The 17,270-nt window shown below is 43.9% G+C and overlaps 1 protein-coding gene across 4 annotated transcripts in view; it reads right to left on the bottom strand.

Annotated features, from left to right (window-relative positions):
• LOC140212193 (neurotrypsin) overlaps positions 1–17,270 on the bottom strand; it is a 69,296-nt gene that overhangs the window by 20,567 nt on the left and 31,459 nt on the right. For all 4 annotated transcript variants that reach the window (XM_072282870.1, XM_072282869.1, XM_072282866.1 and 1 more), the window contains 6 exons: positions 15,557–15,735; positions 15,225–15,372; positions 12,323–12,501; positions 10,636–10,777; positions 9,317–9,522; positions 2,075–2,216 (listed from right to left, as the gene is read on the bottom strand). In XM_072282870.1, coding sequence (XP_072138971.1) covers positions 2,075–2,216; positions 9,317–9,522; positions 10,636–10,777; positions 12,323–12,501; positions 15,225–15,372; positions 15,557–15,735 — 996 coding nt within the window. The remainder of the gene's footprint in view (positions 1–2,074; positions 2,217–9,316; positions 9,523–10,635; positions 10,778–12,322; positions 12,502–15,224; positions 15,373–15,556; positions 15,736–17,270) is intronic.

Consider the following 17,270-nt stretch of genomic DNA (forward strand, 5'->3'; position numbering starts at 1 on the left):
TGACAATTGTGGCCTTAGGCAAATTGCTGGGCAGCGTGGCTCAAAGGGCTGGAAGAGCATCCTCTCTGCTATATCTCAATAAAAATGAGCTAACAACCTTCCACTCTCCCCACGTGCTATCTACCATCAAGCCAATCGGGTATCCAGTTAGTCAACTAATCCAAGATTAATCCCATTTCTTCTCCCAAGATTCCCATCAACCATTCATTTACACACTAGGGACAATTTACAGTGGTCGATTGATCTGCTCAGAAAGTACACAGGACTAGGATTGAATCCAGGTTGCTGGAGCTGTGTGCAGCTTCTTTGCTGGCTTTGCCCTTGCTTTGCCTTCATCTCTAAATAATGTAGTTTTAATTCATGATTCTTCCTTCTCCATTGTGCTCTGGTGTGGTGCTTGGAGGGATATGGGACAACCACAGGCAATTTGGACTAGTTGTGTGGGTATGGCCAGAGTGGAAATATACTTTACTTGTAGTAACAAAATGGAACCTGTATTGTACCAGAGTGCTTTGCTATTGGATCCATGCAACATTATGCTGATGGAACCTGACTCCTTTACAAACAGCAGACCAGCAAACATGTACACTGCCAAGTACACTGATTAAGCAGAAGATTGGAATGCAACCTTTGCTTAAACTTCGTGGGTAGCTGTACCTGTGCATAAAGGAGAGTGACTATTGTGTTTTTTTTTTGGAAGTTATTGCCAGCTCTTGTGTGGAGCGAGTCTTCCCTTGCTGCAAGTAAAATAAATGTGCTTATGATTGATCCACTTTGAATTAATTGTTGTTTGATATAAGATGTAGCAAAGAGTTGATCGCCATCAGCATAGACTCAATGTGCTGTAATGCTCTATACCAATAAAGATTCTTATGAAAAATTTTGAGGATCAGCTGGAAAGACAGACACAGTAACACCAGTGTACTGAAGGAGGCCAACATGAATAGCATCTGCACCACATTAAAGCAACACCAACTCCAACGCAAACAACAGGAATTCTGCAGATGCTGGAAATTCAAGCAACACACATCAAAGTTGCTGGTGAACGCAGCAGGCCAAGCAGCATCTGTAGGAAGAAGTGCAGTCGACGTTTCAGGCCGAGACCCTTCGTCAGGACTAACCTTCTTCCTACAGATGCTGCTTGGCCTGCTGCGTTCACCAACAACTTTGATGTGTGTTACCAACTCCAATGGATAGGTCATGTCATCCAGATGCTGAATTCATGTCTCCCCAAACAGATCCTTTACTCCCAATTGAAGGAAGGTCAGTGAGGCCCTAGTGGGCAAGGGAAACGTTTCAAAGATAACTTCAACATCATTTTTCATTTTGAAATTCAACATTACATCTAAAGACTGGAAAGACCTTGCACTCAACAGATGCACCTGGAGGAAATCTGTTCAAGAGGGAGCTGCGCTACATATGAATGATCTTTGCGGTGCCGTGGAGAACAAGCAGCAGCTGTGAAAGGAGAGACTGAACCACTAACCAAAGCCACTACGTACTCTTGCCCAACTGTACCAGAATATGTGGATCTGGATTGGCTTCCACAGCCTCCTGAGGACCCACCAGTAGACAAGCCATTGGGAGAACATCATATTCAACTCGAGTGATCACAGTACCTACCTACTGGTCTATGAATAAGTGACTATTATTCTTCAGATACGGGATACCTCGAGTAGTACTGACATTCACACCAACACCAATTGACAACTTTGAGCAAAAAAGAACAAAATGCAACTTGCATCATTTTAAAAGGTACTTGTTCAGACAAGTTCTCAGTCTGATTCTGGGCAGTAGAATTCATTTCCACAGTCATTGAGTATATTTAAAGCGGAGGTTGATAGATTCTTGATTAGTCAAAGGTTATGGGGAGAAGGCAGGAGAATGGAGTTGAGAGGGATAATAAATCAGCCACAATGGGATGGTGGAAGCAACTCGATGGGCTGAATGGGCTAATTCTGCTCCTATATCTTATGGATTTAATAAAAGGGTTCCAATACATTACCAGATGTTTCTGAATGCTGCCAATGCACTCACTAATTACTTTAAGATGATCAAAGTCTCCCTGACTCACCTGTAACCCAACTGTCTGCAGACAACCCTCGCATCTACGTCAGTCCAGCCGTCATCGCAGACACTTCCCCACTCTCCACCGAGGTACACTTCCACTCGCCCCTCCTTCCTATTCTCTCCATCCACTAGTCTGATGACTGGCCCTGTGAACACACAAAACCAGCCACGGTCAGAGAGGTTAAAATGTGCACAGAAACCTGAAGCAAAACAAAAGCTTCGCTTGCTGGAAATCAGAAAAAAATGCCAGAAATGCTCAACAAATTAGACAGCATCTGAGGAGTGGGAAGCTGAGTTGTAACCGGTAACATAGAATACTGCAAGTCTGGTTCATTGTTGAGACCAATGGCAGGGGAGCTGCTCTGCCGTGGTTGTTGCATGAACCAGGCCTTCATGAACATAGAACATAGAATAGTACAGCATAGTACAGGCCCTTCAGCCCACAATGTTGTGCCGACCCTCAAACCCTGCCTCCCATATAAGCCCCACCTTAGATTCCTCCATATACCTGTCTAGTAGTCTCTTAAACTTCACTAGTGTATCTGCCTCCACCACTGACTCAGGCAGTGCATTCCACGCACCAACCACTCTCTGAGTAAAAAACCTTTCTCTAATATCCCCCTTGAACTTCCCACCCCTTACCTTAAAGCCATGTCCTCTTGTATTGAGCAGTGGTGCCCTGGGGAAGAGGCGCTGGCTATCCACTCTATCTATTCCTCTTATTATCTTGTACACCTCTATCATGTCTCCTCTTATCCTCCTTCTCTCCAAAGAGTAAAGCCCTAGCTCCCTTAATCTCTGATTATAATGCATACTTTCTAAACCAGGCAGCATCCTGGTAAATCTCCTCCGTACCCTTTCCAATGCTTCCACATCCTTCCTATAGTGAAGTGACCAGAACTGGACACAATACTCCAAGTGTGGCCTAACCAGAGTTTTATAGAGCTGCATCATTACATCGTGACTCTTAAACTCTTTCCCTCGACTTATGAAAGCTGACACCCCATAAGCTTTCTTAACTACCCTATCCACCTGTGAGGCAACTTTCAGGGATCTGTGGACATGTACTTCGAGATCCCTCTGCTCCTCCACACTACCAAGTATCCTGCCATTTACTTTGTACTCTGCCTTGGAGTTTGTCCTTCCAAAGTGTACCACCTCACATTTCCCCGGGTTGAACTCCATCTGCCACTTCTCAGCCCACTTCTGTATCCTACCAATGTCTCTCTGCAATCTTTGACAATCCTCTACACTATCTACAACACCTCCAACCTTTGTGTCGTCTGCAAACTTGCCAACCCACCCTTCTACCCCCACATCCAGGTCGTTAATAAAAATCACGAAAAGTAAAGGTCCCAGAACAGATCCTTGTGGGACACCACTAGTCACAATCCTCCAATCTGAATGTACTCCCTCCACCACCACCCTCTGCCTTCTGCAGGCAAGCCAATTCTGAATCCACCTGGCCAAACTTCCCTGGATCCCATGCCTTCTAACTTTCTGAATAAGCCTACCATGTGGAACCTTGTCAAATGCCTTAGTAAAATCCATATAGATCACATCCACTGCACTATCCTCATCTATATGCCTGGTCACCTCCTCAAAGAACTCTATCAGGCTTGTTAGACACGATTTGCCCTTCACAAAGCCATGCTGACTGTCCCTGACCAGACCATGATTCCCTAAATGCCTATAGATCCTATCTCTAAGAATCTTTTCCAACAGCTTTCCCACCACAGATGTAAGGCTCACTGGTCTATAATTACCCGGACTATTCCTACTACCTTTTTTGAACAAGGGAACAACATTCGCCTCCCTCCAATTCTCCGGTACCATTCCCGTGGACAACGAGGACATAAAGATCCTAGCCAGTGGCTCAGCAATCTCTTCTCTCGCCTCGTGGAGCAGCCTGGGGAATATTCCGTCAGGCCCCGGGGACTTATCTGTCCTAATGTGTTTTAACAACTCCAACACCTCCTTTCCCTTAATATCAACATGCTCCAGAACATCAACCTCACTCATATTGTCCTCACCATCATCAAGTTCCCTCTCATTGGTGAATACCGAAGAGAAGTATTCATTGAGGACCTCGCTTACTTCCACAGCCTCCAGGCACATCTTCCCACCTTTATCCCTAATCGGTCCTACCTTCACTCCTATCATCCTTTTTTTTCTTCACATAATTGAAGAATGCCTTGGGGTTTTCCTTTACCCTACTCGACAAGGCCTTCTCATGCCCCTTCTTAAGCTCCTTTCTTGCTTCCCTATATTGCTCAATAGATCCATCTGATCCTTGCTTCCTAAACCTCATGTATGCTGCCTTCTTCCACCTGACTAGATTTTCCACCTCACTTGTCACCCATGGTTCCTTCACCCTACCACTCTTTATCTTCCTCACCGGGACAAATTTATCCCTAACATCCTGCAAGAGATCCCTAAATATTGACCACATGTCCATAGTACATTTCCCTGCAAAAACATCATCCTAATTCATACCCGCAAGTTCTAGCCTTATAGCCTCATAATTTGCCTTTCCCCAATTAAAAATTTTCCTGTCCTCTTTGATTCTATCCTTTTCCATGATAATTATAAAGGCCAGGGAGCGGTGGTCACTGTCCCCCAGATGCTCACCCACTGAGAGATCTGTGACCTGACCCGGTTCATTATCTAGTACTAGATCTAGTATGGCATTCCCCCTGGTCGGCCTGTCCACATACTGTGACAGGAATCCATCCTGGACACACCTAACAAATTCTGCCCCATCTAAACCCTTGGAACTAATCAGGTGCCAATCAATATTAGGGAAGTTAAAGTCACCCATGATAACAACCCTGTTATTTTTGCACCTTTCCAAAATCTGCCTCCCAATCTGCTCCTCTGTATCTCCGCTGCTACCAGGGGGCCTATAGAATACCCCCAGTAGAGTAACTGCTCCCTTCCTGTTCCTGACTTCCACCCATATTGACTCAAAAGAGGATCCTGCTACATTACCCACCCTTTCTGTAGCTGTAGTGACCTGAGGTGGGGTTGCCTGTTCCAGCCACCTCCTCCAGAGGAGGAGATGCCAGAGGCAGTGTGGCACGGCAGGTATCCATGCTGGGTTGGGGGCTTGCTCTCCAGGGTTCGCTTGGTGGAAGACAAGCTGGATTATGTTTCTCTGCAGCTGCACTAGTATGTGATGCTGCAGGCTTGTTCTTGTCGACAACATCCCATACACCATCAACCTCTAGAACCTGACACTCAGGGACTTGAGATAGATTATTATCTTGTGTGACTCTATATTTACTGTTATCTTATATGCACTATATGCACCCTGCACTGTGTACGACTATTGGTACTGTGTGTTGCACCTCAGTCCCAGAGGAACACTGTTTCGGTTTGGCTGTATTCATGGTGTTTGTGGATATTCGTGGGTACTTATGGGTTCATGGGCATTCATGGGTATGGTTGAATGATAATTAAACTTCAAACTTAAACTTATTGGCAAAGTGTGAACACAAGTTTGCTTTACATTGATGGAATTAAGTGAACAGAATGCACGGTGAAGAGAATAAAGGGAATATCTGCACTTGGATGCAAACCAAGCTTGTCTGGGTAACAATTCCTTTTGATCAAAGAGGGCTTTCATCTATTAACTAGACCCAATCTAATTTAGATTTATCTATTAAAAGTAATAGATTTCACCTAACACCATCCCATTCTGCCATGTTGGTTCATGGCCTCCTCTACTGCCATGATGAGGCCAATCTCAGGCTGGAGGAGAAACACCTCATATTCCATTTGAGTTGCCTCCAATCTGATGGCATGAACATGGGTTCTCTAACTTTAAGTAATTTCTCCCCCCCCACTCTCTTTTTATCCATCCCCAATTCCAGTTACCCTCTCACCCCTTCTCTTCTCCTCGTCTGTCCTTTACCTCCGTCTAGTGCCCCTCCTCCTTCTCTTTCTTCCATGGGCCACAATCCTCTCCCATCAGATCCCTTCTTCTTCAGCCTTAACTTCTTCCACCTATCACCTCCCAGCTTCTTACTTCAGCCCCCTCCTTCACCTGGCTTCACCTTTATCCTAGCAACACACACAAAATGCTGGAGGAGCTCAGCAGGCCGGATGGCATCTATGGAAAACGGTACAGTCGACATTTCAGGCCGAAACCCTTCAGCAGGACTGGAGAAACAAAGCTAAAGAGTAGATTTACCTTTATCCAGCCCCCTCCTTCACACTCTTATTCTGGCTTCTGCCTCCTTTCTTTCCAGTCCTGATGAAGGATCCCAGCCAAAAACCTTGACTGTTTACTCCACTCCATAGATCCTGCCCGACTTATTAAATTTCTCCAGCATTTTGTATGCATTGGCCAAGATTTCTGATATCTACAGAATCTCTTGTGTGTAGATAAAGCAGGCATTAACTTTTAGATATCCAGCAATTCCTATGTTGTATATCTCTGAATGAATTTCTTAAGTTTAGAAGAATGAGGGGGATCTCATTGAAACCCACCAATACTAAAAGGCCTAGATAGAGTAGATGTGGAGAGGATGTTTCCTATTGTGGGGGAGCCTAGGACCAGAGGGAACACCCTCGGAATAGAAGGATGCCTATTTAGAAACAGATTTGAGGAGGAATTTCTTCAGCAAGAGGTGAATCTGTGGAATTAATTGCCACAGACGGCTGTGGAGGCCAAGTCTTTGGGTATATTTAAAGTGGAAGTTGATAGGTCTTGATTAGTTAGGGTGTCAAAGGTTATGGGAAGAAAGCAGGAGAATGGGATTGAGAGGGATAATAAATTAGCTATGATCAAAAGGTGCAGCAGATTCATTGGGCTGAATGGCCTAACTTTGCTCTCACTGCATGTCTTATGGTCTTAGAGTAGGACTTCCTTTCCTGGAAGGAGATTGAGGGCTGACTTGATAAGATCATCAGGGGCACAGATGGGGTGAAAGCACTTAGTCTTTTAGCCAGGGAGGGAACGCTAAAGACATGAAGGCATAAATTTCAGGTCATTGGTGAGAGATTTAAACGGGACATCAGGGCAGCGTTTTCCTACTGCAAAGGGGCTACATTTTAAATTGGAAGGTACCATAGTGGTTGGTGTATTGCTTTATAGCACTGGCTGTAAGATCAGGGATCAATTCGTACTGCTGTCTGTAAGGAGTTTGCACATTCTCCCCATGACTCTCTGGGTTTCCTCCAGGTGCTCCAGTTTCCTCCCACAGCCCAAAGTCATTTGGTATATTTATAGCAGAAGTTGATAGATTCGTGATTAGTCAGGGTGTCAAAGCTTATGGAGCAAGGAAGGAGATGGAGTGGAGAGGGATAATAAATCAGCATTAATGGAATGGTAGAGCAGACTCGATGGACTGAATGGCTTAATTCTGCTCCTATGTCTGATGGTCTTGTGGTCAATGTCTCTTCAAGTTCTGGTGTTTCCCTTCTCTCTCCAATTGTTCTAATAATCAATTAATTAAACAAGTAATATCACTGACATGATTTAACCTGAGCGCTGAGCACTTGAGTTGCTGAGGAACAGAGGGCTCTGGACTAAGTGTTAAATGTGGAAGGGTGCTCACTGATCAACATGGACAGGTGGAGCTGAACGGCCCTTTCCGGACAGAATGATTCTTTCCTAAATCTAGGAGTAGGAAACAACACTATAAAGATAAAAATTAACTTTATTTGTCACATACGCATGAAAACAAAGGATGAAATGCATTGTTTGCATCAAATTAAATCAGCAAGGATTGTGCTGAGCATCTAGTAAGTGTTGCCACACTTCTGACACCATCACAGTACGTCCACAGCTTACTGACCCTAATCCGTATGTCTTTGGAATGCGAGGGGAAACTGGAGCACCTGGAGGAAACTCAAACAGTCACAAGGGCAACATACAAACTCCTTACAGACAGTGGTAGGAATTTAACCCCTATAGCAGTAATGGTGACGTGAAGCACTGAAGTTACCGTGCAGGTACAGGTAGTTTGGAAGATGGGCTGTTCACAAGGGGTATGGAGTCTATAAGTAGGGAAGTTATGACTTGATTTTACAAGACACTGGAGAGACCATCTCACGAATCTCCTGGGAAAGCAGGGCAGGCAGACTCAAGGGCAATAGCAATTCATTTAAAACTCAAAGGAGCTACATTTTAAATTAAAAGGTAGCGTAGTGGTTACTACATTGCTTTATAGTACCGGCTGTAAGATCAAGGTTCAATTCCCTCTGCTGTCTGTAAGGAGTTTGTTCATTCTCCCCGTGACTACGTGGGTTTCCTCCAGGTGCTCTGGTTTCCCCCCACCGTCCAAAGACATAGACTTAGGGTTAATAAATTGTGTACGTATTGTGTTGGTGTCAGAAGCATGGCAACATGGCTGTCCCAGTACAATCCTCACTGATTTGATTTGACACAAACAATGTACTTCACTGTATGTTTTGATGCACACATTGCAAATAAAGCTAATCTCTAACCTTTTATAGAGTCTGTGTGGCAGTAAAGTGGGAACGTTTGGATGGGATTGGCACTGGTCTAATTTAAGGGTGGAGTACACTTGAGAGGCCAGTTGGCCAATTCCTGCTCTCGCTTTGTATGTTCTTTTACAACAATAAGCAAAAATTGTCAGCACTGCCCACACCCTTGAAGAAATAAGAGGAAAAATGAACAATGTAGAAATCAGTCATCGTACCCAATGGTGCACGGTAGTTCGTACTATCCCCATCTAACCCCTCGCTGTATCCTCTCATTCCTCTCCCCATGTGTTTATCCTGGGGAAATTGCAGTAAAGCAAAGGTTTACATGATGTCCAGTCAAGGATGGAGTGCAGATAGTGTGTAGAAAGTCCAGGCAGGAAAGGTCTTTGAAGAGAATAGTTTCTCTTTGCATAGCAGGAGGCCTGGAGCCATTTCGCTTACAGAGCCAAACTCACACTAAGAGACAATTACTTTGCTCACTTCAAAATATCATCTGTTATTAGCTTGAAGTTTCTATTCACTTTTAACGTCTGTGTTGTGAATGGTGATTGATCTTGGAAATAAGGAATTTGAACATACCCAGTTTACCAAATGGACAATATCTGTAACTGCTAGTCTATTCTGTTTAAAAATGGTATTTCTCTGTTCAGAATTCAGAACAGGGAGGGTGACAGGGGCCATGCTGCTCTCCTTGTGCACAAGTAAGATAAAGTATGGTTGAGGAATGAGTGCAGCTAACAACCCTGCTGAACGGTGAAAGGTGAATGGGAAACTGCCTTTCACCTCTTACCTGTATGGGTCACTGTTATTTTGTTGGTCTCTTTCTGTGCACAAATCACACCCACATCTTCATGGTGGGAGCAGTCGTGCTGACCCCAGTTGCTCCGAGCACACTCCAGAAGATCATTTTCAGTTCCCAGGCAGACCACGTCATCCAGGAATATGAAGTCAGTTCCCTGTCCAAATTTGCCCTCTGATGCCACCAGTCCAGGGCCTCTGATCGATGTAAACACAAGCAACCGGGGGGAGTAGAGGCAAATTAGCTAACAGAACTTCGCCACAACACAACCTTCAACTTCAAAGCCATCTTGGGCTGGGAAATCATTTCAATTATCCCAAACAGATTAAGCAATTTAATTAAGCAAGAAATTTATTTTTCTTTTGCATGACTTCAATTTGGATTCAGAGAATATTAGACTTCAGTGACTATGAATTAAGACTGATTCCACAGCCCACAGACTCCCTTTCAAGGACTCTATAACTCACGTTCTCAATATTATCTATCTATCTATATGCATTTAAACATTTATATACAATTTGTCTTCTTTTGTATCTTGGCTATTTGTCAGTCTTTTATATGTATAGTTTTTGTAACTTATATTGTATTACTTTATTTTCCTGTAATTGCATTCAAGAAAATGAATCTCTAGGTAGTATATGATGATATACAGTGTATGCATTTTGATAATAAATTTACTTTGAATTGCCTTTCATTGATGGCACATGGTACTCCCATTTTAAGCACCCAGGTGAGAAGAATCTATTTACTGTGAGAGCCCAATCGTAACTGTGATCACACACAGCGATGACGTTACATTAAAGTGACAATCACCTTTGCAATTCCTGTCACAATCTGCTGTATCACAATTATAACTGCTTTACAAAGAGTGGTGGAATGAATTGGAGCTTTCAATGAGCTAGCACTGTGCTGAGGGGCCAAAAGCCCTCATCACTGGGGAACAGAGCACAGCAATACACCTAGTAAAGCTGCTGGTTCGCAATGGCTGCAATCTGGCATCCAAGCTGACCCTGGGCACTCTCCCTGTGGAGTTTGCATCTTCCCCCTGTGGCCATCTGGGTTTCCCCAGGTGCTCCAGTTTCTTCCCACATTCCAAAGACAAGAAGGTGGCCCAGGTTAACTGGCCACTGGAATAGGCTGTCCCTGGTGTAATTGATGGTGAAACAGAGTCCAGGAAAAGTTAGTAGGGGAAAGGCATCGTTCTCTGAGCTGCCATTAGCTTGAGGGGCTGAATAACTGATTAAGGATATCAGTTCATCGCTTGTTTGTGGCATTGAGATGTCACAGACATTGAAAGAATTTGAAACTACCTGAATCCCAGCTGTCTGCAGACAACCTGCGCGTTCAGTTCAGTCCACATATCATCGCACACCGTGCCCCACACCCCATTCCGATAGATTTCCAATCTTCCCTCAGTGGAATCTCTGCCTCCAACCAGCCGCACAGCACCATCTGCAGTAAGCACCCAACAGACAGTCCATTTTAGTTGCTTGTTTTGTTTAGAGAAGGCCAAAATGCAGAACTGCGGTGAGGAACGGTTGCTGTTAGGCAGAGCAACACACACAAAATGCTGGAGGAACTCAGCAGGCCAGCAGTGCTTCGGGCCGAGACCCGTCATCAAGACTGGACGGGGTACTGTTAGACAGGAACTTGTCATTCCAAAATATCAGAATCAGTTTTTTATCACTGATACAGATGGTGTGGAATTTGTTGTTTTGTGGCAGCAGTACAGTGCAAGGCACAAAAACAATACTGTAAGTCACATTAATAAATAAATTCTAAATCGCAAAAATAAATAGATAGATAAATTAAAAACAGTGCAAAAAAAGGAATAACAAGGCAGTATTCACGGGTTCAGGACTGTTTAGAGGGGAAGAAGCTGTTCCTAAAACAGGCATCTTGAGATCTAACTCCCACAGATACAGGGACGAGCCAGAGTGGGGGTTGCTTGTGAAAACAATGTTTTTGTTGGCTTGGTACATAATGAATATTATCTAGCTTGAACATAGAACAGCACAGCACAGGAACAGGCTCGTTGGCCACAATGTTGTGCCAAACCAAATAAATTAATAATCAAATGGCCAAGTAAGCTAATCCCTTCTGCCTGTACAATGTCCATATCCCTCCATTTCCCTTACATCCATGGCCTATCTAAATCTAAGTATTTCTTAAAAGTCCCCAGTGTTTCTGCCTCTAATACCACCACCCCCCAACCCCAGCCAGTGTGATCCAGGCACCCAACACTCTGTGTGAAAAACTTAACCCTCACATCTCCTTTGAAATTACCCCCTCTCATCTTAAATAAATGCCCTCTGGTATTAGATATTTCAAAAAACATAAACTTTGGGCAGTTTCTTTAATCTTGACGTATAATAACTTTTTTCACATCTGGTTGTCTTCAAGATTTCCTGTTCTACCTGTCAACTTCCACGTTGTTGTCACTGCTGTCTCTCGGCAGTGGTTTGAAAATAATAGAACACCGTGTTTTCCTGGATTTTCTCTAGGCTTTGCAGGTTATGACATCATTGGCATGAATGTTTTCCTTCAACAAAAACCTGACAGAATGCAGGCACTTTCATTGTGAGATGTTTACATGATTGTTCAAAGGAGGGTAATAAAATAAAGACTGAAATTAAGTCAGATGAGATTTGACAAAAGACCAAAATCCCAATCAAACAGGGAGGGTTCAAGGATGGTTCATTAACAAGTAGCCACACTATCTACATGACCTTTTGGTAATCTGATTTCCTTATCTCAGAGGCAGAGCAGCATTTTACCCAAAGACAGCTGGATCACTTAATTTTCAGAATCAAAATAGGCTCCTGTCTAAAGCATGAGTTCCACATTAGTAGCGATCTATTTAAAGAGTTTTAATTTGTCCAGAGGACATGAAGATCTCTGCTGTGGTCATGAAAAGATAGTGTGCTGGTTAAACAGAAGAACAGGAATTTATTTAATTCAGCAGTTTACAAGCAACACAAGTAACTCTTGAGGTACCTCTGAAAGGGTCACAGGAGACACCAGCATCCTCTGTGTGGTCACAGTTGTGCTCTCTCCAGTTACTCTTCCTGCACTCATCCATAGATAACTCATTGCCTGTGCATTCAACATCATCCAGAAGGATTGGACCTGACCCTTGCCCAAAGTGAGACCACATCCAAGACTTGGCTGTCCCACTACGGAGGAAGAAAGAATCCTATAAAGAAACTGGCAGAAACTTTTGTAACGTCCCATTTAGAGCACAGAGAATAGAACAGTGCAGCACAGTAAAGACCTTTTGGGCCACAATGTTGGGCCGAACTTTTAACCAACTCTAAGATCAATTTAACCCTTCCCTCAAACATAGGCCTCCATTCTTCTTCTCCTATATCTTATGGTCTTATTTTTCTATCAGCAAAGTGCCTACCTAAGAGCCTCTTAAATGTCCCTAATGTATCTGCCTCTACCACCACTCCAGGGTGGACATTCCAGCAGCCGCCACTCTGTGTAAAGAACTTACCTTTGACATTCTCTCCATACTTTCCTCCAATCACCTTAAAATTATGCCCCCTGGTTTTAGCCTGGGAAAAAGGCTCTAACTGTGCACTCCATCTGTGCCTCTCATTATCTTATATACCTCTATACCTCTCTAAATAGACCATCAATTATATAATTCCCACTATTGCCTCTAAGAAGCTTGTATGTTAACCCCGTGACCACGTGGGTTTCACTCTGGTGCTTCCGTTTCCTCCCATATTCCAAAGATGCATGAGTTAGTTAGGGTCAGTGTAGTTGCCAGAAGTCTGGTGACATTGTGGGCTGTTCCCAGCACATCCTTGGACTGTGTTATCGCAAACAAGGCATTTCAATGTATATGAAGATAATCTTTATCTTTATGATCACATTTACTTTAGCATTAAATAACCATCCAGATCCACACTACCAAGACATCCTGCTCTTTCCCACATTGTAGTCCACAGTATCCATTATAATCCACACTGCCATAGACACAGAACTCTTTCCCACATTATAGTCCACAGTATCCATTATAATCCACACTACCATAGACACAGAACTCTTTCCCACGTTATAGTCCACAGTAACCATTATAATCCACACTGCTATAGACACAGAACTCTTTCCCACATTATAGTCCACAGTAACCATTATAATTCAAGCAGGATGAAAGGCAGAAGAAAACATCTTGATCCATTCAGAAACTTTAGGCCTGATTTTAATTCCACCAGGTTGACATGGGGAGGTGGTGGGGGGCGGGGTGAGAAGTTAACATAGTGGGCACCCTTGGTACCAACATCATCCTGTTCTTCCAGCAATTCGATCCCCAGAGGGGCTTTTCGGAATGTGTCTGATGTCAAATAGATTGGCAAACAGCCTCCTGTCAGCAGATGTCCAGGTGAGAGAGTTAACAAGCCATGCCTGTTGCTGACACGGCTACTCAGCTGACATGTACAGATGTTTCCAGTGGTAGGAAATCCCCAAATCTAGCAACTGCAAATATAAAGTGGTCATTAAATATATTGTAGCCATTGTAAATTGGGGGACAGCTTCGCTGAGCACCTCCACTCCATTCTCCACAAGCAGAACTTCCCAGTGGCCGAACATTTTAATTCCCATTCCGACATGTCGGTCCATGGCCTCCACATGCCAAAATGAGGTCATCCTCAGTGTGGGGGAGTAACATCTTATATTCTGTCTGGGTAGCCTCCAACCTGATGGCATGAATATCGATTTCTCCTTCTGGTTAAACAAAAATCCCTCCGCTCCCCTCTTCATCTAATCCCCACTTTGGCCTTTTACTTCTTCTCACCTGCCTATCATCTCCCCTGGGTCCCCTGCTCCTTCCCATCTTCCTATGGTCCACTCTCCTCCCCTATCAGATTCCTTCTTCCCCAGCCCTTGACCTTTCCCACCCACCCGCCTTCACCTTCTAACTAGTCTTTTATTGTTTGCACGACTTGTTTTTTCTCTCTTTGTGCTGGTGTTGGTCTTTTCTGTGGCTTCCTGTAAGGTTGTAAAATTTATACATACTTTGATAATAAATGTACTTTGAACTTTGAATTCCTATCCCTCCCCCCCCCAACCTTTTTACTCTGGTGCCTTCCCCCTTCTTTTCCTGACCTGATGAAGGGTCTCGGCCTGAAATATCGACTGTTTATTCATCTCCATAGATGCTGCCTGACCTGCTGAGTTCCTCCAGCATTTTGTGTGTGTTGCTCTGGATTCCCAGAACCTGCAGACTTTCTCATCTTTGTGACATGAAATTTGTTGTTTTGCAGCATTACAAATCATATAAACTACAAATTACAAAAACATATAAATTGTGAAAAACAAAAGAAATAATAATAATTCATGAACCATTCAGCAACTTCAGGGCAGAGGGAAGAAAGCTGGTCCTAAATTATTAGACCATAAGACCATAAGATTTAGGAGCAGAAGTAGGCCATTCAGCCCATCAAGTCTGCTCTGCCATTCAATCATGGGCTGACCCACTTCATCCAGTCATCCCCACACCCCTGCCTTCACCCCATACCCTTTGATGCCCTGGCTAATCAAGAACCCATCTATCTCTGCCTTAAATACACCCAATGACTTGGCCTCCACAGCCGCTCGTGGCAACAAACTCCACAGATTTACCACGCTCTGACTAAAGTAATTTCTCTGCATCTCAGTTCCAAAAGGACGTTCTTCAATCCTGAAGTCTTGCCCTCTTGTCCTAGAATCCCCTACCACGGGAAGTAACTTTGCTGAGTATGGCATGAATTCTAACTGTTGGTGTTGACCTTGTTATGAAATGTTAACAAGCAGACGGACATTAGAAGCACTTTCCTTCAGGCTGGCTTAGCCTTATTTAGATGTTCAATAAAGCCAGTGTGAAATTTTAAACAGACAGTCATCGCACCTTAAACCCAGCTGCCTACAGACAACCTCAGCATCGAGATCATCCCATTGGTCGTCACAGACAGTCCCCCACTGTCCATCATGGAAGACTTCTATTCGTCCTTCATGGTGCTCCTTCCCTCCAACAAGGCGAATGGGCATCACTGAACCTGCACTTGAAGAAAGCAAAGAGAGCATTTTTAAACGTGGTGACTTCAGCATCAACACGTTGCTCATTGACAAAGCCCCACCCAATTCAACCATCACATTTGCCTTCATTACTATCTCAGTGATTCGTGCTTTTAAATGCACTCACTTGTTCACATGACCCAGGAGGTGACTTCCAAATTTTACCTTCTGGTGGTTCACATACAACTCCAGCGTCATGGTGATGTCCACAGATGCCTTCCATGGCTGTGCCATTTCTGCATTGTACCAAGGCTGCCTCGTCCCCATGGCAGTGAACCGCAGTCATGTGTACAGGGCCCTGTCCAGACCCAAAGAATGAATTCGTCTTCCCGACACCGATCTCACTGTGATTGGAAGTGGAAGAGTGGAAAGGGAGGGGGAGTGGGGTGGAAGGGGTTAAAGGGAACAAAGTTCAATGTAAGTTTATTAGCAAAGTACATAGATATCACCCAGAGATTCATTTTCTTGCAGGCATTCACCGTAGATGAATGAATCAAAGGAAAACTACACACAAAGACTGACAAACAACCAATGTGCAAAAGGAGACAAAATGTGTAAATACAATTAAATAACAAAATAAATAATATTGAGAATATGATTTATAGAGCCGCGAAAGTGAGTCTGTCAGTTGTGGAATCAGTTCAGTGTGGAGGTGAGCGAGGTTATCCATGCGGGTTCAGGAGCCTGTTTGTTGAAGGGTAGTAACTGCTCCTGACCCTGGGGGTATGGGTCTCGAGGCTCCTGTACCTCCTGCCTGAGGGCAGCAGGGAGAAGAAAGCGTGGCCTGGATGGTGGAGACAGTAAATTAAAGGAAGAAGGAAAGAATCAAGGCAATGATAGAGCAGGTAAAGGAAGTGATGAGGTGAATTGTTTGTCCTGTATGATATGGCGCTAATTTTCTCTCTATCCTATTTCCAGTGTGCTGATTAACAATTGTTTTGCCTCAGCTGTTAACATTTTTTTAATAAACAAAGTAATGAGCCAAAAAAAGCAGGGGAAAGAAGCCTGATGATTTACCAGGCTAACCCTGATAACATTTCCCTAGGTTATTTTTATTGATTTAGTGGTACAGAGCAGAGTAGGCCCTTCTAACCCTATGAGCTGTGCTGCCCCAGCAACACCACAAGCCAGATTTAACCCTAAACTTGTCACACGACAACTTACAATGACCAAGTAACCTACCCGGTACATCTTTGGACTGTGCCAGGAAACAGGAGCGCACGTTCCATGAGGAGGGTGTACACAGACTCCTTACATAACGGCCCCGGAATTGAACTCTGAACTCCAGAATGCACCAAGCTGCAATAGTGTCACACTAGCCGCTACGCCGCTGCGGAGACCATGATTCTAATCCAATTTTTATCCTGTTGGTGATCACAGGGCTCTGGAAATGAGCACACTGAATGAAGACCCGAAACTTCCATGATTCCACCAAAATTCAAGCACACCACTTTGATTATCCCTGTGGTATCGAGATTAATTTTATTTGTCACATGTACGTAGAAGCATACAGTGAAATGGGTCAGCAAGGATTGTGCTGGGCAGACTGTGGCATCAACATAGCTTGACCACGATTCACTAATCCTAACCCTACGTCTTTGGAATGTGGGAGGAAATCAGAGCACCCGGAGGAAACCCACAAGGTCATGGGGCGAAAAGTCAAACTCCCTGCAGACAGCGGCAGGAATCGACCCTGACACTATAAAGTGATGCGCTAACCCTTGCACTACTGTGCTGTTCAGTAACAACTATTGCAATACCAGAGATCAACAAACCTCTCCCAAAATATCACTGCACCTTACAGCTTCCTAAATCAGGTACTAAAATCTTTAATTCACAATTACTGAAAAATACCTTAAAGAAGGTCAGCTTTAAAATA

The sequence above is a fragment of the Mobula birostris genome, chromosome 18, assembly GCF_030028105.1.
Source record: "Mobula birostris isolate sMobBir1 chromosome 18, sMobBir1.hap1, whole genome shotgun sequence".
NCBI lineage: Eukaryota > Metazoa > Chordata > Chondrichthyes > Myliobatiformes > Myliobatidae > Mobula > Mobula birostris.